Raw genomic sequence first — 26,772 nt, forward strand, 5'->3', positions numbered from 1 at the left:
GATGTACTTATTATTTTTGATACGGTTTTAAGAATGGTATCAAAGCCAAATAGAAGATATTGTCCATCGAAATAATAATAATATTAAAATGACTGCCTGAATTGCTAACTACGAAATATTAGAAAACTAGATAAAATATTTAAAAAAAACAATCTTCTTTCATTAAACAATAGTTATTCAATTAAACAATAGTTATTCAATTAAGCCAAACAATTTGTATTACGATTATTTTAGATAATCAAGGTTCTCTCCTTCTTCTTAAACTGCTCACAAGATGAAAATAATAAAAAATATGCAATATCTATACAAGAAAAACGTATTCGTTCGATTAAGTGGATAACCACAGAAAGGTATCAGCTTTCTACCATATCAAGCTGATTAAATTTAATTGCTCAATGGTTTCCAATTGAAGAAAAAATAAAGGAAGACACCTCAACCGTTGAAGTGTCTCGTGTTTCCATATTAAACATATTATCGTGCCGAACTTCCATCACGATATTCAATAAAACATTCTATTTAGATTTATACTTTACTTCATCTGGAAATGCTTCTCTTGGTGGTATCAAGCTAAGCATCATTACATGTCGCTGATACGCTCTGGAATTACGAAACTGCGTGTCTGTACCGTGAACGCGATCCAACACCCCCAATACTCCAAAGCATTGATTGAACCTAAAATAATGCATCATTCAATATTTACTTTTAGATACCGGAAGTTTTTGTGATTTTCAAATTTCAATCCTTATTATTATTAGCGAAAAATCACAAAATTTGTATAGAAAAGTGTAATAGAATACTTTGTATACAAATCCATCTACAAGCATATACATACATCAAATTTTGCGGAGAAACATATATAATAATTATTAAAATATATTTAGAAAAGCTTAATTCATTTAATATTAGGAAGTCACTTACTTTAAATGATGGAAATCGTGAGCTTCTGGGGATGGAAAGAACGGTAGATGGTAACCGGAATGAGCATTTAATGTAGAGAGAATAGCAAGCGAAAACCAAAGCCAAGCAGTAGCCACATGAGAGCCTACGATGAATACTCCCAAAAACGGTGGTAATAGATTCGAGCCAATATGTTCTAAGGGGTGACAATATAGCGATGTTACAGCTATGGGGGCCGTCCACTCGTGGTGTTGCTTATGTATATATTTATAGAGATAGCGGCTATGCAGAAATCTGTAATATAATTTTACTTACAATAATGACGTACGAAATACTACATATAATATTTACATATAATAGCATTAGGGAATACCTACTGAACTTTCATTTTGATTGCTTGGTAAGATAATAAAGACTTATCCTTGATTATTTAAACAACTTAAATAACACGTATTAACGAAATACTAACTAGAAGTTTATCTAAATTATTACACTACATAAAATCATGATCTTTTAATTATTTTAAATAATATATAAAAGAATTTACATTGACGATTCAACATTTCCCTTATTATTCAACATCTCTATATTTTAAAAAGTATGAAAAAAGATTTTAAAGCTTCACACACGTATTCCTTCCGATTCACAACGTATTATACCTACCTTTTAGGACGAACTAATTTAGAGAGTAAAATAGTCTCACCTCGCATAATCTGTATATACATTAACAGTATAAAACAGTTTCTAATCACGCTTCATGAATGATATTCATTAAGGTGAAATTAGAAAAGTATTATATAATTGTATGAAAAATTTCCGTACCTATGCGAGTAATAAAATCCAATTTCCTCGCATAATATGTGAATTGCGATTTCAACTAGCACCCAGTGGAAGGTCGGTAATTCGCGTACAGGGGGATAACCGCGCCATTCCATAAAGTGATAACTGACGTACGCCAGAGGAACTCCGACTATGATCTGATTGAATAGTACTTGAGCGATCACTTTGCACAATTCCCTTGTGTCGACTGGTTCGTTTGTTCCCGGCTGGATTTTATATCTACGCAAGGCAGCCGGCCGATTAGTTATGTCTAGAATTGTATAAATTCCACCAAAGAACCAATACACAAAGAACGTCAGTCCCAACGAGCCTGGAAAACACGTTCATTTCAAGTTTGTTATATAGTTTTATTAGCATAACATATCGATGAATACATATATATATATATAATACAAAAAGTATTGCAACCCATACTTTCCAGCCAGTTGTTATTTAGTCAGATTTTACACTTCATCTTCACAGTATAAAATTTCTGTAGCCATGAATGATAAGGCAATACTCTTTGTATTTCAAGATAAGAACCGTGTTAAGCAATGATTACATAGAAAAATTGTTTCTATCTTTAAGAAGAGCTTGATAGGAAGAATGGCGACTTTATCACTTTGAGGTCACATTATCCGAATTCTGTTAATTTAAACAGCACTTATCTTGAAATGTTTTAAATATATGAGTCTTTCTCGTAATGTTATACCATGAACCCAAAGCGTAACGGGATCGTCTCCTAATTTGTCTAAAATTTTGTCCCATTGGGCTTGCCAGAAGTCACCAGAGGCACCCCAAAATCTCTGCAAATGCCTAACGAAGAAAAAGACCAACGTGATGATACAATTGCGACGGATATGAGTGGCGGAACATTTTTTAGGCAAAAATATCCTTATGGTTGAATGAAGCGCAAAAATGTAAAGTATATATGTTTGTATACCTTATTTGTTAAAATTTACCATGTTAATGAATTGCAGAACGCAGCAAATCCGATCACTACAGTTCCGATTACGAAAAGAACGCTTCCCAAACTGGAAAGCAAAGTCGGTGGCGTTTGATTCTTACCACAGCCATCGCCGCTTCCGGGCGTCACTGTAATAAAAATAATTAATCATTAATTAACATTCCCATAATTTTCATAATTCGAAATTAGAATAGGAGTATCGAAACAAGACAGATACTGGTAAATAAATTATTCACGAAAGTGCACGGCACTAATAAATTTATTTCCTTTGTTTCAGAGTACACTACGCAATAAGTAGAAAAAATATTAATCCACATTAACGGTCGTGAGCAACAAAAATATATCGGAAAAGGCGACGTTTGCACAATAGAATGTTACACAAGATATCCCGGTTTCGAATGACAATGCATTGGACAGCCACTCAATTTTAGCCTTTTCAAACATTACGGGATTACGATTTAAATGCCGCTTTTAACTTGTTTACAGTCAAATTTTGCTAAACGAAATGTGTAATCAGTTGCTTGTAGATTAAACGTTATTATAATTTATAAATTCTTTAAAAATGTATCAATTTTTATATAGAATTATCGTATGCGATATTTTTATGAGATTAAAAGAGCTATCCAATTTATATAATATATTACGAAAAATATTGATTTCTCAATACACTCATAATAGATAATCTAGTATATGTGCAATTTACTAAGTTAGTAGATTAATGTCAAATATGTCGTAAATGTGTCAACATGGTTTCTGTTACAATAACGGAGCATAATTGATTTCCAATTATTTACTCGTGCAACTTTCATCTGCTAATGAGCGTTTAACATTGATCCTTGAAATATATTAACTCTCGTCTTCAACAAGTTATAGCTACATAAAGAATAGTAAATAAAATATTTCCTGGTAATTAAAAAACTTTTGAAGTATTAAACAATGTAAAATTGATGCATTTTTGTGCATATATTCGCAACACCAAGTAACCCGTGTAATTTAAGCAAAAAGAATTAGAAGTAGCAATTAGTTTTACATCTTTCAAGGCAAAACTAAAACTCTCTCTCTCTCTCTCTTTTACATGATTAATAATATACTATCCAATAAATATATTTTATATATGCTATATAAAGAGAGAGAAAATAAAAATCTTTTGCTCTGTTTACTGTTTTGCATTTTGGGAAGCGCCGAAAAAGATTGTGTCGAAGAAACGGATCAATGTGCAGCAGTTAAAGGAGGTCGATGGAGACTTGACGACATCAAAGATTCATCGGGTACGCGTGCACTTGACTAACAATAAGAATTACCGTAAGTAAATCCCATCGTGAATAATACCTCGCTTGTTGTTGTATCAACGAATAGCATCGATGTTAAGCCAACTACAAACTTGTTTGAACATGCCATGCGATATAGGCAGATCTAACTAATTGCTAGAACCGTATCGTAATATGATTATGAATCAATTAGTTTAATATATATAGGGTAACCCATTTAAGTTAATACTCTCTTCTAAATTAAATTTATTAAACGTATTTTATTTATACATATACATATTTCTCTTCTTATAATGTAAATATTACATTATATAAATATTTGTCAAAAGAATTTTTATTGGAAATCTCATTTCTTTTTCGATCAAAATAATTAAATTTGTTGGATAATTTGATTATAGGATGAGAGGGCAACTAAACTGCAATAAAAATACCACTTGGTAGGTAAACATCATGCTGTTTGCGCATCATGCAACGTGTTATCTATTGTGAATTTTATCGCATATAAACGACATTAAAGCGTGTCCTTGCAGCCTTTGTGCGTCGATTTTTCATCTCCGTATTTAATATTCTTCTGAATCTACTCTAAGCCTTTCTTCCCTGAATTTCTCAATATATTTTATTCTCTGGAATATACCTATTATATGGCAATTTATATTGTACGATGTACTTACGTATACATTTCAAAGTTCATTTCTATTAACTTGTTGGTCATCCTCCATATTAATTACGCTAGTACTTCAATTGATTCAAGATAATATCGAAATCTAATTCTGTTAATTACTTGTCTATATCGTTTGATGAAACAAATTGGTAGCGTGCATTAGCTGTAAACCAATTATAAAGAAACAAGACATAATTTGCGGCGTTCATTCACCAATCATTGCCAATCACTATGTATACATAAATGTGAACAATATTTTTCACTGTTTCCTAGCATTCTAGATATACTTGCAATTTTGAAAAATATTTTCACTGCTAGAAAGACTACAAAACGTTTACAAATATATTTGTCTCAATATTAAGTGGCTTGCTTCGTAATGAATTGGAATTATGTACTTTTGTCAAACATATTTGTTCAATCATATCATTTTAATTGTCCAGAATAATTTATTTGCAAAAATACCTTTTATCAAACTGACGTCAGAAGTATACTTTCGGAGTAGAACGGAATTCCTACAGTAGTATCGTAACATGCAAGGGTGAAAGTTTCATGATCACTGAAAACGTAATGAGATTTCACTCATAACAAATATGTTGACTTTTTAAGTGCTTTTAGGCCATTGATAATATTATTCAGTAGTATCAACAGTAGACTATGATTCAAAATATATATACAAAAATTCATTTCCCTATAATTAGTATCATCTCTGTAACATTTTGTACAACTTTCATATGTTTTCATCTAGATTTGTATCTCTTGTGTGATCCGTATGATTGTGTTTTTCATAGAAAATCTTTTTTCGTTAATGTTAGTTTCATAATATTCGTAATAAATATTTAGTTAGTTCCCTTTTGTACCTTTCACATAAATCTACAGATTAACAACAAGATACAACGTAAGGATCGGTTACTCTTATTTAGTTTACTGTCATAATATGTAAAATAATGTTGCAAAGAGGAACATTTTATTTCGTGATAATAAGTTCTCTAACGATTTTCTCTTCTAGAAATTCATAATTCCAACAAACGTAACGCGTTACTTTAAACCGTAATAATATTTACGAAGAATTTTGTGCGTAGACCACAAAGTCCAGTTCCGCGAATAGTGGAATTCATTTACAACTTTACTCCGTTATAGCCTACAAGTTTCTTCACCGTAGAGATCCTAAATACCAAAATCTAGATTCACGAACAAAAATAGGTTCATTCAATTGCGAATTTACAGCGTAACAGTAATATTTTTTTAAAAAATTCCCCTTCTTAAAGCTCCAAAACTCCGTGAACGTTCTTGCACGCATATGTAATACGAAGTGTCGGTTCGAGGAAAGAGTAGAATTCTCAAAGGTGATTTCGCACCGGAGCACGCTTGACTCACGTTTCGAGATACGTTCTTGCCTTTGTCTCGGTCAGTATATACCTTTTCGTCGAAACATCGTTTCGAGCAGTGACATGGTAAAACTGGTATATATGTACTTGTGAGCCGACTAGACGCGCACTTTTCAGATTCAAGCCTGTCCGACCGCGTTCACCAACATCGCGTCGGCGATTGACACGCACTGACCGAACCCGTATTGTTTCATCCACGACTACGCTTCAGACAGTCTAAGCGCCCCACCATTACTCGCTTCTCTTTATTCGCGCCACTTAATTTTTTGCCAGACCCGGTAGTAAACATTAGATTGCAAATCCGTATATTTGTTGAACGCTAAACAATTTCCTTTCCAAGTAAAAAAGATGAATGCATTAAGTATAATTTGTCTTCGTTATTTACTGGAATTGTAAATATTTTTTTCATTCATTGTACAATTTTTGTCCTGCACAAATGTTATTTCCCATTTTTGCGAATATTTCGCTTATGTATTTAGTATGATATATCTCGACTTAGAAATATCTGATCTGTCTGCCGTTTAAACTTTTTAAATGAATCATCGTTAAATGACTACGTTACGTACGTTCTAATCTCAATTCTTTGCACAATGCTGAGTTTACATAAGTAGTGCAAACGCATTATTGCGATTCACTTACGTTCGCATAGTGTTTACTGAATGTTTCTGATAACTAATGCGTATCTTATGCAATTGTTATGTTCTAGCTAATTTTTTGTAATGAAATTGTAAAAACCGATTTGCGTTTTTTTTTTAAGATCTAAGAGTACAAAATCGTATAACTCACAAATTTATTGAGTCTTCCAATTATAAGTCCTATTCAGATTGCGAGATTTTTCACGTTTCAAAGTATAATCGCTATACTATTTCCGTTAGTCTACATTAAAATGTGATATTGACATTGACGACAATAAATCTACGACCTTTACCATACTCTTTCTGGTATGACGCATTTAATATGGAATTGTACCATTCAGACACGAATGGAATCTGATTGTAGTATCTTATATCTTTTATGAACCACGTGAGCGTTTAAGTACGCTAGACGTGTGCTAACTAAAATAATTAATTTGTTAGCCAAGGAATACTAACTTTGTTTATCGAGCAACAAGGAAGTTTTATGTTACATTCTAGCAAAAACCTTTAATTTTTATTTAAATTATAGAACGCATTTTATTAAGTTTTCTTATATAATTAAGCTTTTTATAATTAAAAAGCAATCGTCATATATCGATTTTGTTCTATCTCGAACACAAGAACAAATTAAACTTCTACAAAATTGCTAGTGAATGGTTTAAACCGGTTATTCTAGTGTACACGAAAACTATCCACCGAAAGTAGATTTTCATTGCACACTCTGAAGTATATGTAAAAGAGTATAAATAAAATATAGATGAATATCATTAAATTTTTATTAGATACATAACTAGATAAAAAGATTAAAATAACGATTCATAATTATATATCAAGAAATTTGTATACTTCTTCTGAATTAAAACCAACACACCTACTAATATTTTTTATTTATACCATAGATATTACATTTTTCAAATACTATAGTTTATTTAAATACTCTATTCAATAGAAACGATGAAATATCTTAAATAGAAAATTTTATTCCTACTTTCTGTAAAAAAAAAACTATAATCGTGTGTTTAAGCTATCAATGTAAACACAAATCTCTATAAGTGGGTTAAAGGCTTAGGTAAGTTATGTCAGGAAGATCATGTAATCCAAAAAAGTGCTAAGTATATAAACAGCTTCCTTAAATGTCGAGGTAGATTAAAGGTGAAGTGCAATGTTCAAGCTTGTTAAATTGAACCACTGTCCATATATAATACACACTGACTTAGAATAATAATCATTTGATAATTTAATTCTTTATAAATATCACATAATACATTATAATATTCCAATATATAAAAATAAAACTATAATAATTTTTAGGACTGATATTATAGCAATTTGAAAATAAATATTACAGGAAATATTTGTTAAAAAAATAAATTTTTTTAATATTTCATTAAGAAAAAAGATGCTTTTTCTAAAGAAATTCTGCGTGTTACATGACTTGATTCGAAAATTGGATCGCGCATGATAGTTTAATCCAATTAAGGTCAAACATTGCCCTCGCCAAATTTATCCTATTATTTTTCCGTTTATTTCCAAATTGTACAATTGAAATTTTGTTCTGTTGCACAATATGAATTTTAGATCTCTCTTTTCGCAAATTCCGATAACTCGAGTCGTGTTAATTGTTTCGACGAAAACACAAATTTCGTTATTGATTAAATTCATATCGTTCATCATGTGTTTGTGATCGCGTCTGTAGACTATAGATTGATAAAATTGAGGCATCTATTTCCTGAAGGTATCGCAATAACGATTATTTACAAAAATCAAGTTTATTAACGAACAATAAACAACAAAGAGCCACTTTTGGGATGAATTATTTACATTTCTACCTACAGCTTTGTTCCCTCCAAAAGCGTACGCCAATAGTCGAATGCTCGTCGATAGCTGGATATAATATCGACGCCACATATTTGAAACCGTGGAGTAAATGACAAAAGGGAAAGGGGGCAACGAGTATAATTAACTGTCGATGAACCAGATACGTGACAAATGAAAACACACGGTTCAATGAATCACGGTTTTGCTCATGGTAGGTAACTGTCATATTGGACCGCCTTAGGTTCGCTCGACTTGCTCGGACGTGTTTTGCTCGAGTGTCAACAGAAAGGAAACGGAATGTCTTTTCCTACCTTTGTACTGATCCTGCACGCCCATCATGGTCGACGTTGATAACGTTTACGAAAAAACCACGAGAACACTTGCGCTTGAAGTCAATGGATCGCATTTGCCACAGCACATACGATAGTCGATAAACGCAGAGCGTTGATACTGGCAAATGCGCCGTAGCACCAAGCGCGTACCTCGCAGCTCGAGTATACGTATATAGACGTATGTATACATTTTCATGTGCACTATATGTACATGTGTACAGAAACATATATATATAATAAACGGTATTCTATGGTATATAATGGAGTCTATATATAATGCTGTACGTTTACGCATTCACATTAGGTTAGAATTATGTATTTTCTCGTTTTCTATTATTATAGTTAATTAGAATCGATTGTACATGACGTTTCTATTTGTTACTTTTATTCATTTGCTTGTTATTATTTTTATAATTTATATTGATATTTTTTATATGTATTTATATTTAGATTCTGTATCTGTTCTGAAACCTGCGTATACATGGATGAGAATAGCGTGTGGAAAATTTCGAAAAAGCTCTGTGAAAAATAATTAGATTTTATCGTATGATTTCTGCAAGGTGTTAGGACTGTCCTGTCACATATGAATCAGCTGTTATCACCTGTTGTGTTCCAATGTATGTATATATATATTGAAATGTTCGCGGCAAGTTACAATGAGATTATTTCTATGCTACTGAAAGATCGTTCGATAGATAATTCTCTGTTTGAAACAAATACAATAATCCAATTATTTAAAGTTGATTTAAAAGACTGTCAAAATAAGCAAAAAATAATGCTATTACAATTCAGAGATTTATACATTCATCGGTATAAGTTTTACTTATATGCATATATCATTAATAACAGATGACAAATCATATTCAAGATTTAATTTTAACTAGTGATTTATGAAATAAATACAATCTCTCTATAAGTATGCATGATTGATAAGTGTTATATTGAATATTAAATATAGTTATCTATAGTTTCAGGTTTTTATAATTTCAATGTGTTTACATATCGAGCAATTTTAACTAAAAAATGTGGAAGTGTAAATAATATAAATGACTTACACTTATAAGTTTTAGTATAAAATGATAAAACTGTAATTAAACATTATTGTTTTTTGCTCATGTTTAAACGAATAAGGTAATATTTACATGTAAATAAAGAAAAGTTCGGGATAACATTCGCTGTCGGGCAGTATGCATTTTAAATCCTTAATGTTAACCTTTTCGATAGTAATGAAAGTTCCTGCGGTGTGGCAGCACATGCGCGTTTAGGATGTCCAACTGCTTCCGGCTATAAAGGGAGTGATGTAGACTTTACATTTTGGAGTATCTGTAAGATTACAATTTACACGGTATTCGTATGTAATTATTGGTAAAATCATTGTAAATATTGTAAAGCTGACTAATTGTAGATATGCTTGTATTCAGTTTTGATTACGTATAAACGTAAGTGAGAAAAACACCTGTAAGAAATATGTGCAAGAATAGTGACGTGTTTCTATCCTGACAATCGCAAGAATATAAATAAAGGGGTAAATAGAATTTCGCAAATACATTGTCCTGTCATAAAAATTGCGAACTCACATTCTTCATGCGCATAAGAAGTTGGTTAGGTTCAATATAATGGCCATTTTTTAATATTAGAAATTGTTAACATATCTATTTTTATTTTGTAACACAAATTATATCACTCCGTTACATGTTTAAAGTTACGTTTTCCAATTTTATTTGCCACTCGTCATTGATATTTCTGTCTTCTAGCTTATGTATACACATTATGTTCTGCTTGACTTTTACTATTTTTTGAGGTTAACTTTGTTCTGTTATTCGACAGCCATATGTATCACGTTATTATAAGCCCAGTTGTCTAAAATCCTTAATATAGAATTTGTTTTGCAATGTAACAATGTATGCTAAATAAATATGTCAGTTTTGCTTGTTTGTTTCTCAACTCTCCTATTAGATGTTTGTCCGCAAGTCGTATGAATTTAAGAAGATATATAAGAGATTAAGAATAAGGAAATTGTATAAAATATAAAAAAGGTTCATGTTTAATCAAAGCTGTGAATTGTTAATACCTTTATATGTTATATTAAAATCTATGCATCTTGTATCTATTCACTAATGAAAGACATATATTTTATTAATAAAAGATAATTAATTGAACAGAATGTTAGTATTTTATTTATTCAATGTTTTATATAAGATATCATCAGGGAAGTTAGTACTAGAGAGCAAAGCTGTAAGCACTAAATATGTCATTAGGTAGCCTGTGTGTATTCTGACATTCAATATCTATACATTAGGATAATAGAATTAGTTTACCAGAGCCAAGCTTTTATTCAATTAGTCTATGAAAATGAGAACAGTGGGTGACATACCATCTGACCATTTAATACTAACTTTCACTGCCATTGACTTCATAATTTCTTACTTAAAAGAGTTTAAGTCTTGCATAAATCATAATGAAGTGGTTTTTATTGTTATTTATTCTACAGTTCACAATGTGGGGTGCATCAGAGGAACCGCCAGGGACGACAGAAGAGGAGGCACAGAAGTCTACTGTGCATGCAAAAGAGAAATGTGAAGAAAATAAAAGTCAATTGGAGTCCCTTAAAGAAATTATGTTAAAAAATAAACAAAGTTTAAAGAAAAAAGAAGAAGAAGTTCAGGTAAAAAGAATTAATTTCTAAAAGTCCAATAAAAATGTTTGAGTGTTTCATTTAGAGTTTCAATATAAATTGTAGGAATATGCGAGGAGGCTTTCTAAGATTAAATCTAGAACCAAGTTGTCACGTCGAAGTAAAGAAGGAAACTTCCCTGTTAAAGATGTATCGCATACATCAGAGAGTACTTTGCCAGGTACATCTGAAGAAACCATTGATGATATTAGTCAAGCAAAAACTGCAAAAGCAAAGTCTACTTTACTTCAAAAGAAATTGGCTGAGAATAGAAAGGCTTTTGAACAACGTAACAAAGAAATAATTGAAACGAAACGAGCGGTTGAAGAAAAAGTGGAAGCTATTAGACAGCAGTTAGAAGAGAAGGATGTGGCAGCGTTAAGTTTTCAAAGAGATCAATTATCTGTTACACCAGTTAAACCAGTTATGATTACTTCTGATGTTAGTAATTAATTTTTTGCTTATTAAGTATCTTTATCATAATATTGTAAGTTATATATTATTTTTAATTACAGATCATGTCACCAATACAAATTGAGAGCATTCAAGAAAAAGAAAATACAATTGAAAAACTTAGCAATAAAATTTTTGAGCTTGAAGCTACTATCGTAGATCTGCAGGAAAATTTGAAAGAAAAAGACTCTGTCATTGAATCTAAGACAAAGGCAGTTACCCTTATGTCTGCAGATCTTTCGAAAAAAGGCAAAACGACGCTGGACACTCTTGAAGATACGAAAGATGAAATGCGAACGATGCAAGAGCATTTTGTGCTTTTGGAAACATCATTGAAAAATAAGAACGAACATCTCTTAATGCAGTTGCAGGAAAGGGATAATAAAATAGTTGAATTAGAAGACTCGGTCAATCGGTAATTTTATATTGTTTATATTTTTTATTTAAACATTTCCTTTTATATCCATATGATTCTAAGATTTATTACTATTTTAATTTAGCTTCGAAAAACAGATTAACGAGCAAAAGTTATCCGAGTCGGCAAGTGCCGATTTTTCTCGTTCGACGATGGATGCTTTAGTAGAGACTAAAGAAGCTATGAAATCTATGCAAGAAAATTTTGTACTTATCGAATCTTCTCTAAAAGCGAAAAACGAGAATTTGTTACAACAGTTAAAAGATTATGAGTTAAAATTAGCAGAGTCTAATGAACGAGTGTTTAAGCTAGAGTCTGGTGTTGGAATAGTTAGGGATCCATCTGTTGATGACTTGCAATTCAAGTTAGAAAAATTGGAGCACAGTAATAAACAATTACAAGACGAGAAGTATGAGCTACAAAAAAGTGTTGCGGAATTACAAGATAAAATCGTAAATATATCTATGCATGGTAATGGTGCAATAATAGAGAAAGATAACAGAATAGTTGAACTTGAGAATTTGATAGAAGAACTGAAACAATCTAACAAGCTTCTTGAAGAAGAATCAACAGCTGAATTACAAAAACAAGTGGCAGATTTAACGTCAAAGAACGAAGAGTATTCGAATAAAATAACTGATCTTGAAAGCTTGGTACATAAACTTGAAGAACAGAAAAATGAAATTGCAGCGAAATTGCCAGAAGAAGGTGCAGTTAAAGACGACGAGAAGGTGATGAAGCTTACCAAGGAAATGGAAGAATTGAATAAGAGCATGATCAAAATCAAAGCACAACATAAGAGTAAAGTAAAAAGTTTACAAAAACAATTGGAGAACTTTAAAAAGGCAAGATTTTTCATATTATATCTATTTATAAAATAAAAAATTCATTGATAAATTTGAAAGGGTACAGTTGTAAAAATGTGTTAATTATGTCTCAGTTCCAACATTTATATGTATGTAACCTTTTCAATTATCAAATTAGATCAATCTTCACGTAGACAACTAAATATTTGTTCCTATAGAATAACAATAATGTGATATATCTATATATTTAGGTATCCGATACAAATGCTGAACTTGTCCGATTGGGGAATCAAGTGGCACTGTTAGAGGAGGAGAAAGGTAACCTTCAGCTGAGTCTGGTAGACTTTGACGAGCTTAAAGGTAGGAACCAGGACAGAAATTCTATCATTGCTGTTTCTATTGTTCTAGTTTTGTTACCAATTGTACGTGCAGTGCATTATTGATTTATATTGTTCTTAAAATAATTATCCATGGTCCTGTTTTCCTTATTGCAGAGAAACTCCAATGTCTATGTACATATATGTATGTATGTATACATGTATATATATGTACATATTGTATTTGACAATAAGTATAATGAAAAATTTCTATTGTGTCTCCATGACAACTGATTTTGTACAAAGTTATTATGTAGAATGAATTAATGCTTCTGTCTTATTCTTATTGTTCTGTCCACGAGAAGAACATTGTTCCTGAGATAATTAGAATTGTGCTAATTTCTGGTGATGGATCCTCTTACACACCTAGCTAAATATTTATAGTAAATTGGACAAATATCTATGCAGAATACTAATCAATTGTATTATATACTTATCAAATACTCTTTACTGTTTCAATACAATATGGTACCTACTTTACTTGTCAAAGTGTGCTACATTCTGATTCATAGAAGTAGATTTATTTGTTAGACAACAGTTATATTTTGTCAGTTTCATATAATTTTTAGTATAGTTGTCTTCTTTGCATGAAAGAATTAGACAAACAGTACAATCATTTTCTTAAAAATAATGTGTAATATTATTATTGTACAATCTATACACCTTTAATATTACATGAAGTGATCGATTTGATTGAAAATATAATTAATACTTTAATACATTAACTCATAAACAAGTTACAAATTAATATACAAAACAATCTGCTTTAAATTTGGGATGTTGCTTGTTGAATTGATGGTTTTGAAGATGATATTAAGCATACTTAATATATACATATGTATATAAGTATGTGCACATATGTATATTTATATATACAAACTAAACTCTTGGGGAACATTCAGTATATTTAATTGAAAATTGTTAATCTAAGCTTGTTTCACAATACAGATCTATCTGTAATATTTTAAGTTGCTTGCTTATGCATTTACTATCGATTAATATCAATTATACATACGTCATTGGCATGTTGTACGATCTGCATAGCCTCAGCAGGAGATTGGCAAGAACGTGTTGTTGATCTTGAAAGTAAAGTTTCCGCTCAAACGAAAGAAATTGAAATGCAAATTGAAGCCATTGCCACTCTAGAGAATCAAAAATTGGATCTCATGCAAGGTAATCCATGTACTATTTCTTTGTATTAATTTATACATGGTACGAGATTAGAAAAAGAAACATGTCATTCGCTCGAATTCGATCTACAAAAATTAATATACTGTCTGGTATTAGTATCCTAAGATGCGTGACAAAAATTATGAAGAATTATGTAGATCTTTTGATATGGAAAGAAATTTTTGCATAAAAAAAAATCTTGATCTATATTGCCTATTTTTTAGAGAGTTTTGAGCGAATGTCTTTTTAGATAATCTGAAATGTAGTGTTAGTTATTTCGCAATGAGCGTTCAATTCTCATTTCAGAGCTTCACACGGCGAAGCAGGAAATTTCGTCATTGGAAGCGGAGAATGCAGAGTCCGAGAATCTCCGAGTAACTGCAGAGATGAAAGTGGTCGATCTCGAGGAACAGTTGGAAGCTATGCACAGGTCGCAGAGTGAAAATAAATTGGAATCGGGAGCTACTTCTGCGGAACTGACCAAACAAGTAGAAGTCTTAACCCAAGAAAATACCGAATTATACAATAGAATAGCAAAATTGGAGGAGAAGGGAACATCTGATACAGGATCCACCGAATCATTTGAAGCGATACAAGAATTAGACAAAACAGATTTATTGAAAAAGATCGAAGATCTGTCGCAGAAGAACAATGAGTTAACGATTAAGTTAAGTAAATTCGAAGAGAAGGAAACTTCCCAGGTTGAATCTACGGAGTCGATGAGTGACACGAATAAAAATGAATTATTGAAGAAAATCGACCAGTTGACTCAAGAAAATACCGATCTGACAATGAAGTTGAGCAGGCTAGAAGAGAAAGGATCTTCTGACACGGGCTCAACTGAATCTTTCGAACGGATTCCGGAACATAACGAGAGCACGTCAAAAATCGAACTTCTCACGCAAGAAAACAGCGAACTTGTGATTAAACTCACAAAACTTGAGGAACAATTAGAACACATGGAGCCTAAGTCAGATATTGATTTGAAATTAAAAATTGAGACTTTGTTGCAAGAAAATAATAATCAGTCTGAAGAATTGTCGAAACTTAGAACGCATGTAACGAATCTTATTGAGGAGAATAATAAGCTGCAGAAACAGATTGAAAACTTATCTATAGATCATACTGATTTGCCTGCTCCTCCTGTTAAATTAGACGACGGAGGTAAGGAGGCTGAAACGGAAACATCTGAAGGTTCCGAAATAGCAAAGAGAGAAGTTGATTTCAAGGCACAAATCGATATGCTAACGGAAGAGAAAAGTCTTTTACAAAAAGAGGTAGAAGAATTGCGCAATTCCTTAAAACAATGGCATGAAACAACTGAGAGTCTTCAAATCAATGATCTAAGAAACAGAATGGAAAATCTGTTAAAGGAAAACGAAGAGGTAGTGACGAAGGTCTCAGAATTTAAAGTCTCCAATCAGAACTTGAAAGAAAGTTTAAGTGAAGCGATGCGAGAGAAAGATGAATTGCACGTGAGAATTAATCAAATGTTGAACGATGATCGCGACAATGAGAAGTTGGGACTTGTCGAGAAATTAGAGAAATTGAACGAAGAAAAACAAAGTATTGTGGAGGAGAATGAAAAATTACAAAAACAGATTGAAACCAGCACTGTTTCGCAAATATCTGGTCAAGAACTAATACCACCTGATTCTGCCGCTCAGAGGGGAGATTCCGTGATAATTGATACATTGGAACGTGAAATTAAAGAGTACAAGGTGTTGATTGCTGAGCAAACGGGCCTAATCGAAGAGATGAAAATTAAGCTTGCGGGTAAGGAAGAAGAGTTGGAAGAGAAGAGCAAACAAATCACGGAATACGAAGCATCAGGAAAGAAAATTGAGACGTTGGAAAACGAATTGAAGGAGATGTACAATACTGTGGCGGAATGGAAATTTAAGTGCAACGAAATTCAAAAGAAAATGGAAGAACTGGAGGCAGGAAAGGCTTCCATCGAGGAGGGATTCAGAATGTTGCAAAACGAAAATGAAATGTTGCTGAAAGAGAAAAAAGAAAAAGACGCAGAAGCTATCTCGTTAAAGGAACAATTGCAGAGTACAACGAATATGTTAGAATTGAAGCTTGAAAAACAACTTGCTGTTGTGGCTGAAAAGCAGAGTGAAATTACCAGTTTGAAGGAAATCATGGAAGAAAAAGATCAAGAGTTGCAGGCGAAGTACACGGAGCTGCAAAATAACATGATTGCGATAGACAGCTTGCAGGATGAATGTAACAATTGTAGAATGTTGATCCAACAGAAGGACGCTTCGTTAATATCGATGTCTGACGAGGTGGCGAACCTTAATAGTGTAGTAGAAAGTAAAGAGGATGGAATATATTCCCTGAGAAAAGAAATTACCGAATTGAATGAAAAATTAAAGGATTCGAGGCCTTTAAAAGATTATAACGAGTTATTAGAAGTATTGAAAGACAAGGATGCGCTCCTTGACGATCTTCAATATAGGTTTGATGTAGCCACCAAAGAGAGCAGCCGTTTATCAGAAGAAATAAAAAATCTATCGAAGCAGAATGAGGATATTCAAGGCCAAGTTACTGAGAAGCAACGTGAACTCGACGATTTAATAACACAGAAGGAGCATTTGGAAGCAACAATAGCTGAATCTACCAATGATAAAAATGAAGTTGAAAGGCGCGTCTGGGAATTGCAGAGTATTATAGACAACAACGCCAATTTTGTCGACGATTTACAAGCAGAATTAAGGGGCGCCTATAAACAGATAGAACAATTGAAAGTGAAGCATATGGAAGACAATCAATTGCAAAATCAGAGGCTGGAAAATCTAATGGAGGATTTGAACGCGAAGATGCAAGAATGCGAGGTGTTGAAGGCCGAGTTGGAAGAGAAGGAGAGACTGGTCGGTCGCAATGTAACGGAAGAGGTGAAACTAGCTCTGGAAGCTAGAATTGTTGAGTTAGAGCAGAAATTGAAGGATGCTGAAGATAAGGTACAGATGCAGATGGAAAAAATGAAGAAAATAACGGCGAATCTGAAGAAGAAGACGGTGACGTGCCAGGAGCTCGAGGCAAGGGTAGCCGAGCTCGAAGAGAAGTGGACGACCGAGAAGGACGAGAAGGAAGCTAAGAACAAGCAGATCCAGGACGTGGAGATCGCGATGCGCGAGAAGGATAACAGAATAGCCGATCTTGAAGAAAAATTGGTGCAGGCAAGAAACGAATCCGCGGAAGTCTCGAAGAACGTCGACAAATTGTCGAATGATTTGGCTAATTCGAAAGAGAAAATGTCTGTGTTTATGCAACAAATGACAGAACTGGAAGAGGAGATTGTGAAGTTACGTGCAGATCTCGAGTCATCTACGGCAGAACTTGCGTCTGAAAGGGAAAGTAAACAGAATATATTGTCGGATTACGATTCGTACAAGCAACAGGTAATCGCAGAGAATGAACGTAAGCAATTGGAGTTGGACGAGGTGAAAGAGAAAGCCAGGGAGCTCAGTGTACGAATGCAGGTGATGGAGACGGAGTATCTGGAACAGCTTACGTCGATTAACAACCTTAAAGCTGAAAATGGTTTGCTATTGTCGAAACAGGCGCAAATCAATGAGAAATTGGAGACTGTTGAGAAAGAGTCGGAGGAACGGAGGACGCTGATCGAACAAATGGAGAAAGAAGCCGTTAGAACATCCACGGAGACGACGCAAACTCTAGAGGAGGAAATAACTGAGGATGATGCGAAAATGGCCGGTTCACAACATTGCAGCCACTGCGAACAGTGTCAGACTTTGGTCCAGGCGTTGGAGGCGAAGCTGCAAGAGAGGGAAGCTGAAATTGAGAATCTGGACAACGAGTTAGCAAATTCAATTGGTAATTTCGTTCAGATGCGAGAGTCCCTTAGATTCAACGACCTAATGAATCAAACTAGTATGAGGAACAGATCATTAGAAGATCCTTACAATGATCTTTCGTTCCAGTACAACTCGTTGATGTCGAGTCACGAGGAGGTGAAAGCGAAATTAGAGGAAGCATTGAAGGAAAATAAAGAATTGACAGAGAAAATTGAGCAGCTGCAAACTGCGAATGCTACTCTGGAGGAAAAGTTAGTCGCAGCAGAGAAATTGTTGGATGACAATAAACAGTGTGCTGAAAAGTTGCAAAGTATTGATTTATTATACACTGATTTGACTAAAAAATGCGAAGAACGCGAAGCACAGTTACTGAATGTGCAACAGGAGATGAAAGCTGTTCAGGAACGCGCTGACCAACAAGAAGAGGAATTAAATTCTCAAATAACTTCGCTGAAATCCATGGATGCTCAAAGAATAGAGGCGAAACAGTTGTTGCAGGATACCAAACACAGTTTAGAACAAGAAATCGAGTCGTTAAGAAACGAGAAAGAAGCGAGCGAAAGAAGAATAGAAGAATTGAAGGTGGAATTAGAGAAGTATAGGAATCAGAGTACAGAAGTCGTGGAAAAATCAGTGGCAGTAAAGAAAGAAGCGTCTATATTTGATAGTATCCCACAGGATAATACACCGCAGCTGTTCGACGCTTCAAAAATTTTTGGTATGCCCTCTTCCAGTTCCGATGTTTTGGCTAACGAGGAGGTGAAACGGTTGCGAGGTTTGTTAGATGAAAAAGAGGCGCAGTGTTCCAATTTGACTCAAGAAATCACTCACCTACAGAAATTGATGATCGACGAGAAGACACAAATATCACAGAACTATAGCCAATGCGTTGAAAGGCTGGAAACCTCGCAAAAGCAATTATACGCTGCACAATCGAATCTGGAGAGATTAGAAAAAATATTAACCGAGAAAGACATGCAGATCGATTCGATGAATACAGAGTTGCGAAATATCAGTATGCAAATGATGGAGCGTCAAAATGATACGGATAGTGATTTCATGGAATCTTTAAAGGCTTCGTTAGTTGCCAAGAACAAGGAAGTGAATGACCTAAGTCTAAGTTTGGAACACACAAAAGAAGCATTAGATAAGATCATCGTGGAACGAGATAAACAGGACAACCTCATAATATCCTACCAATCAGAGATTAACAATTTAGAGGAAAAATTGCAAAACTCGACTGATTCCGACGTGGTACAAGATTTAGAAAGCCGCGTTTCGTTTCTTACGAAGGAGAGGGACTTGCTGCAGCTTCAAGTAAATGATCTGACTAGATCCATGGAGGAATTGAAGGATTCTATGAACGCTGGTCGAAATGTGCAGATGAAAATTGAGAGATCAGAAGACAGAGCGCCTAGTATTTCGGGTACATCGACGAAAGAATCAACTCCATTGGAAGAAATTACGGTCACGCAGCAGCAGGTAGAGTCAGTAGCAACGAAGGCTACCACCGAGGCAACGCCACAGGAGAAAGTGACTCTAGATGTTGGATCTGCCTGGGATGCAGGATCAACGGAAAAATTAAGTGTTGACGAAGAAACTTGGGGATGGAACACGGAGGATGTTGAGTTGGTCGATGAAGGACATATCAGCGCTACCTTGGCACCTAGCGTAGAGATGCAATTACGTGCCAAAGTAGACGATCTTCAGGATCAAATCAAAGATTTAGAGAAGGAAAGAGAGAAGATGCTGGAAGAGAACAAAGCTGCGCAATTGAGGAACGCGAAGATGATAAAGAAACTGAAAGAATACAAGGTACAGATGGACAGCCTTCAACAGCAGTTGAAGATGCAAAAGTCGACGGGTGAGAAGTCCAGCTTTTACGATCTGGATTCTGCGATAGAGGAGGAGCTCAAGACCCAGATAAGTAAATTGGAGAAGACTTTGAGCGAAGTTAAAGAGGAGCAGAAAAATACTATCGCCGAGAAGGAGGCTTTGCTGAAACGTTTAGACGTTGTGATGTCCGCTAACGAAAGGTATATGGAGATGAAGGAGAGGCAGGACATGGACATGGAGGTATTGCGTATTCGAAACAAAGAATTAACTGATAAAATCGAGGCTCTCGATAAACGATTGCAGAGTGGTGTACCTGCGTTGGAAGATAGCGATGTTGCACGGAATGAAACCGTTGTTTCTGGTGAAGAAGTGAAGCCATTTGTGCAAGAACGTGTACGAGGAAAACGGTCTGTCGAGGTAGAGGACTACGAGAGTAAGTACAAGAAGTGTAAAGACGAAATCGAAGATCTCAAGGATGAGATGGAGGCACTTGCGACCGAAAATGAGCAGCTGCAGCACTTCCTGGCGGAGCAGAAGATTAAATTATCTGCATTGGAGTCGAAACGAACAGCGGAGGAGAATGAGTCTATTGAGATCGTGGACGACTTAAATAGAAAAATTTCTGAACTGCAGGCTATGCTGAGCAAATCCAGAGAGGAGTATGATCTATTGAGGAAACAGTACGAGCAGAGCTTGATGGACGCTAACGTTCAGGTGACAGCCATGAGACAGAATACCGATTTCTTAAGGGAAGAAGCGTACAAGTGGACGAGCAGGCTGGAAACGGAAATAGCTAATTTACGTCAACAGATCGAGGCCTCCGAATCCAGCGCCGCTGAGTTACAAAAAAGCTTGCAAAACGCCCTGCAAGAAAAAATAGGCCTAGAAGAAAGACTGACCAATTTGACGGCCTCTTCTGATAAACAGATATCGTCTATGAACGCGTCAATGGCGGAAGTGACCGATCTTCTGAACATTAGGATACAAGAAGTGGCTGATCTGAAGCAGGAACTTCAGAAACAGTACGTGGACCACGAGGCAGCGAAGCTGAAGTTGCAAGACACCATACAGGAACTATACAAGGAGCTCAATGAAAAGAAGCAAGAGTTGGAGTCTGTGAAGAAGGCTCTCAGCGACAAGGAGAACGAATTTATTCAGCAACAGAGCGTGGAAACGGTCAGCGCTCTCGTGAGTCAGGCTACTCAAGAGCTGGCACAAAAGCACGCAATAGAAATCGAGGGGAAAGAAAAAGAGATACGAAGTCTTAACGAAAGGTTGTCAACGTTAGAGGCAAGTATGAACGAATATTCGCTCGAGAAACAAAATAATGCCGTACAATTTGACGCACAGCGACAAGAACTGGAATTTCTGAAGCAGAACTTGGTGGAAAAGAATTCGATTCTGGAGTCTGTTCAGGCCAATCTGACGTCAGCGAAGGAACAATTAACTAAGAAGGAATCAGAGTTATCTGGGAGTGAAGAAAGAGTACGGATATTGTCTATGGAGAATGAGAGATACATGGAGACTATCGAACAGCTACACAAACGTTTGAACGAAACCGAAGCAGCGTCAATCAGTCTAAACGAGTACGCGTTACGTGTTCAGAGTCTGGAGCAAAATGTTCAAAGTCTAGAATCTTCTCTGATGGAAAAAGAATTGGCATTGCAACAGCATGCTCAGGAGTCTGCCGAGTACAAGACAGTTTTAAACAATAATAAATTGGAAATTGAAATGCTTCGCGCAGAAATGCAAGCGTTTGAAGCCGTGAAGAACGAATTATCGGAGAAGACTGAGCAGATAAACAGTTTGAACCTGGAATTGGAAAGGACTCGTAAGGTCTTGGATGAAACCAGACACAGTTTGAATGAAAAGATATCTTTACTCGAGGATGCTAATCGAACTCTGAACGAGCAAAAAGTGGAATTGGACAGATTATCGAGGCAGCAGGATCAACATCAACAGAGCTCTCCTAACGTCGTGGATGGTTTGCCGCTATTTAGAATGGGCGATAACAATCACAATTTACAGCACGCGATAGATGCCATGCAAGTCGAGTTAGAAAAGAAGCAGGAAGAGATTGAACATTTGAAATACGTCTTAAGCGAGAACACGTATCCCAGTATCATTCAGAAGATGCAGGAAAGGATCAATTGTCTTTACAACGAAAAAGCTGAACTGGAATCCTCGTTGAAAGCGGCCAGCGTGAGATCCGAGGAGAAAGAGAAACAGATCGGCGCTCTGAGGCAACAGATAGAGATACAGAACCATGAATTTGCCTCCAAAGAAGAAGGGAATCTTCTGTCGAGGGATCGACGCTCGATTCAGGATCAGGAGCAAATCGTCAGACTACAGAACGAGTTGTACGCCAAGGAACAAGAGGTCAGCGAGCTTAGGTACATTATAGCTGAGAAGGACTCTCAATTGTCTCTTCATGCCAGCATGGAGCCTCAGTCGGATGATTTCGAGCTGCGTGAAATGGTACAGAGACTAACTACCGAATTGTACGGCAAGGAGCAGGAAGTTCAACATCTGAAATCGACCATTGCCGAATTGCAGAAAGAGGTGTCCCGTTTGCAAGAGTTTGAGAGGCTTTCAGAGGAAACCAGAGACGCCTTGCAGAAGCTTACCACGGAAAAGGAGCAAGTTCGTCTCGAGGCTGAACAGTTTCTGGAGAGTAAATTGAAAGAGAAGGAAATGGAAATCGACGAGATAAAACAGAGGCTGGCAGCGGAGAATCGAAACATTTTGAACGAGCTGCAATTGAGGGACAAGGACATTGAGAATTTGAAGAAACAGCTGGAAGAGTTCTCCGCGACGGAGCACACGATGAAAGACAAGTTGCACCAGAAAGACGAGGAACTGACTCGAGTAAGCGCTGACCTGGCCGAAAAGGAACGCAGATTGGCCGAATTGAGTATCACCAAGGATACTGAGCTTCACAATTTAAAGGTTCAAATACAAGAAAAGGAAGCACGCATCGAGGAGCTCCTGGCGTTGACCGGCGAAGAAGAGAAGCAGCGTAACGAGCTTAAGACCACTTTAGAGGCCAGAGAAGCGGAGATCAATTCGTTGAAGACGCTCTTGGAGGAGAAAGTGAAGGAGTGCCAGTTGATTCAGAACGTTCTGAAGAAGGACGTTTCGGTGATCGACACTTCTGCGGTTCAAAGCGAGGCAGCTTCCGGCGAGGGAAGCAAAACGCCACCGTCTCAAGAATTGGATCTTGCGTTGTACATGCTTCATCAACGGGACGTTAGATGCGAGGAATTGACGCACGAATTGATGCAGTTACTCGAAGAACGCGACACGTTGCAATTGCGTTTGTCTAACGCCATCAGAGTGAACGAGGAGTTGAGAAAGGCAGCTGGCTCGACGAGTTCTAATCCTAGTCCAACGAAGGAGGCGTCCGTTTCCACTACTGAGGAACCAGTCGTGGAACATCCATCACCGTCGAAGTCTGAGGGACCAGTTGAGATAGCTAAGGAAGCTATCGACACTCCGATTGGAGAGGACAAGGAAACCCTTGCCTTGAAGTATGTATTTTGTGCATCTTTGTACTTTAATTAATTTTCTCTAGTAGTTTAGAGGATTTTATATCTCAAGGATTTTATAAGAGAAATGGAACAAAATAATATTTGCTTGTATATTCTATACATCTGATTTATATTTCAGTTAGTCTTGTTTGGTTTCAGGATTTTTTATTCATTTTTTTATACGGGATAATATATTTTTATATTTATAGTAAAGATCAAGTTAAGTTAAAATGCGTTTAATAACGAACAATTTTAATGAACTTTTATTTCGTCATTAACATACAGAATAATTCGTTTTTACTGTCTGTTTCTAGTGTACATCTCCTCTGTAACATTTGTCTACCTTTTGTATAATATTTCCAGTGGACGTAAAAAGTATTATGTTTAGAAAAGTTTATATTAGCAACAACTCTTGGAATAGTTAGATTTTCTCTTCTTTTTAGCTGCTAGTTTTTACAGAGTAGTGTCTCGTATGTTCGATGAAAAGAAACTTGGAGCTTCTCCTTGTATTAATTAAATGGTTTCCTATTTCTTCAGCTCCTAAGTTTGTTTAGCGCGTAGGAACCCCCGGAACAAGCTTCTCAAGTTGATCCATCCGTTCCTCTGTAACCCCGTATCCCAACTTGTTCATATTCGAAGCTCTGTATCAATTAACACAAGCAAGACGTAAATACTTGCGTTTAGATGTGAATTCTTTTCAAGAAACAAACGCGTGTCTATTTTTTGGAGCTCTCACAACCGTTAAAGGTTTGCCAAAAAACTGTAATTTCTCTCTCTGATCACGAGAACATGTTAAATGTATTCGTTAGTAGTTTAGTATGCTCCTTGCCTCATTGTATAAGCTAGTTTTCCCTTTAGGCTCTCGCAGCTGCACACGGTGAGCCACGCAAAAGACGTGCGATTGAGGGACGAACGAGAGTTAAGGCACACGCAGCAAATGTCTTTGTTAGCGCACAAAGACGTTTTAAGCACTTTACCTCCTGAAGCAGCTGCCAAGCTCGTCAATGCAAATTATACACTCTGTATGTATCTTCAGATGAATTAAGTATACTTTCATTTCTATCTTGTTTTCCACACTATCTGTCAACGCTAAACAAAAATTGTTATGCAACGATACATAGACAATTTTTGTTTAACGCTACAAGTACGTACGCGTACTGTTTTTGGTAATTTTTTAAGCTTTTTGAGTCTTAGCCACGTTATGATGCAAATGGTAGAATATATTTTTAGTTTAAAGAGAAACGTAGTTAAGTATATATGGTTTTTGAAAAGTGTGTATTTTTGAGCATTTTTACTCAAGATGTTTTATGAAATTTAAAGTATTGATTGTGTGTGTAACCGTTGTGTTCTCATGTTTACAGCTAGGGACGTTCAGAGCCAGTCGAGTGTTCTACTGAATTGGTTATGGGGCAAAAGGTAATTCCTTTTATTCTCAGATAGGATTTGCTCTAAATTACCTATCGAACATTCTATACAAATATACATATAGATGTTTAGGTATTGATCGCTTTTTTAAAATCTTAATCGCAACAATTTCTTACGTTTACGCTTTTGAGCCTGTTCATTCTTGAAATTGTCAGAATATTTCACGTTGCAACTTTACATGTTGTAGTACGCCAAAGGTGGTACACATGTGATAAGACACTAATGACGGTGATGTAGATACCATCCTTGCCTTCTGGATACATTCCTGCCAAGTGCCAACTGCCGTGACTATTCCTGTAATTAAATTAAATCGAACGAGATAACAGCGATTAGAAATTAATCGGACTATATAACTCGTCGACGTTCTGTGAGATCGTTGTGGTTTGTAAAAATTGTGATGCGTCTGACTACTGGGATCCAGGGGTATAAAGATGTTTGTATTTTTGTTGCGACAACTCTGTGCGTTTGTACGGCAACCTGTCGTGTCTCTTGAGAGGCTTCTCGAAAGGAAAAAGTCGCTCCTCTTCGAGGTAGAAGAGCGTGCGAGGAGATGACTTAATTGTATTATAATCGTTGTATAGCCACCGAGCTTAAGGTAAATCGTAAACGAAACATTGCCTTGGAAAAGAAATGTATATTTCAGTTATTTTATTAGCTGTGAAGTTGTTAATAGCGTAAGATGTTTCTCGAGTAAAATCGAATAACTGATAACAGGATGGAAGTGAGTTCGTTTCGATGATTGTGGTTCGAGGACTCGTTTCGTCGAAGGACACGAATCGTCTACGATTTGTCAGTCACTTATTGAAGCAGACATTTCTAATAAAGGATTTTCCTTAAGTATTGTTTCTCAATTTTTACATAATTGAGGTATGATGTATTTTTCAAAAAAATATCAATACGATCATTGTTTTTTTTTGTAAAAAAAATATTTGGATGCTTCAAATTTAATAAATGTTTTCACCATTTTCATACAAATAATCGTTCATAAAAAGGATACGTGTAAAACATTTGTTAGAATACTGCATTGTATGTGAATTTTGAAAAACTTGATGAATGATAATTCAGGATGGTTCTTTACTAGAAATGTAACACACATAGATCTAATTCGGGGTAAGAATAAGAGAATAACGAATAAGAGCAAAACGTTGGTAAAATACAGGATGATCAAAACTGCATACTAAAAGATTTTACCTACCAAGGGAGGTGCCGTAATTGTTTATTGCTTTTTAACCATGATGATTCAAACTTTTTATTTCCATGAAATTTTGTACAGAAAAAAAGGAAGTGTAGGTGAATAAATAAATTGTGAAACGGGAGTATTTATTCATCCAAATGTTTTTTCATTGTGGACACTGGTGTGTTAAGTCTTAATTGATGCGAATGAATAATTATGCGTGTTTAATTTTGTCGTAGGTGCTAGCAGATATAATTATTTACATTAGCTAAGGTGAACATTAGGCTAAAATTGACTAAAATT

The 26,772-nt window shown here is 35.3% G+C and overlaps 3 protein-coding genes across 10 annotated transcripts in view; 2 read left to right on the forward strand and 1 right to left on the reverse strand.

The window, feature by feature from the left end:
- Positions 1-333: 333 nt before the first annotated feature.
- Positions 334-8,920, reverse strand: LOC143422544 (fatty acid hydroxylase domain-containing protein 2). Of its 2 annotated transcripts, none has more exons than XM_076893290.1 (6): positions 8,762-8,920; positions 2,679-2,811; positions 2,429-2,532; positions 1,720-2,047; positions 919-1,191; positions 334-672 (listed from the first exon to the last, which is right to left on the reverse strand). In XM_076893290.1, exons 1-6 carry the CDS (start codon positions 8,787-8,789, stop codon positions 513-515), a joined length of 1,026 nt encoding a protein of 341 aa, XP_076749405.1. In that variant the 5' UTR covers positions 8,790-8,920; the 3' UTR covers positions 334-512. The 2 variants fall into 2 exon arrangements, with proteins under 2 accessions (XP_076749405.1, XP_076749404.1); XM_076893289.1 differs by lacking the exon at positions 8,762-8,920 and adding an exon at positions 6,029-6,189.
- Positions 7,254-26,772, forward strand: part of LOC143422555 (transmembrane protein 70 homolog, mitochondrial) — a 153,780-nt gene continuing 134,261 nt past the window's right edge. Inside the window, exon 1 of the mRNA XM_076893303.1 lies at positions 7,254-7,264. The gene's annotated coding sequence lies outside the window, so the exon portion shown is untranslated. The remainder of the gene's footprint in view (positions 7,265-26,772) is intronic.
- Positions 9,936-26,622, forward strand: LOC143422509 (uncharacterized). Of its 7 annotated transcripts, none has more exons than XM_076893207.1 (11): positions 9,936-10,307; positions 11,274-11,447; positions 11,523-11,897; positions 11,972-12,324; positions 12,410-13,169; positions 13,382-13,490; positions 14,552-14,680; positions 14,984-23,870; positions 24,729-24,892; positions 25,232-25,286; positions 25,483-26,622. In XM_076893207.1, the coding sequence occupies exons 2-11, from the start codon at positions 11,280-11,282 to the stop codon at positions 25,505-25,507; spliced, it is 11,025 nt and encodes a 3,674-aa protein (XP_076749322.1). In that variant the 5' UTR covers positions 9,936-10,307; positions 11,274-11,279; the 3' UTR covers positions 25,508-26,622. The 7 variants fall into 7 exon arrangements, 6 of the variants coding, with proteins under 6 accessions (XP_076749322.1, XP_076749324.1, XP_076749325.1 ...); XM_076893209.1 differs by having other exon boundaries at positions 13,382-13,448; XM_076893208.1 differs by having other exon boundaries at positions 10,020-10,107.

This window comes from Xylocopa sonorina, chromosome 3, assembly GCF_050948175.1.
Source record: "Xylocopa sonorina isolate GNS202 chromosome 3, iyXylSono1_principal, whole genome shotgun sequence".
NCBI classification, from domain to species: Eukaryota; Metazoa; Arthropoda; class Insecta; order Hymenoptera; family Apidae; genus Xylocopa; species Xylocopa sonorina.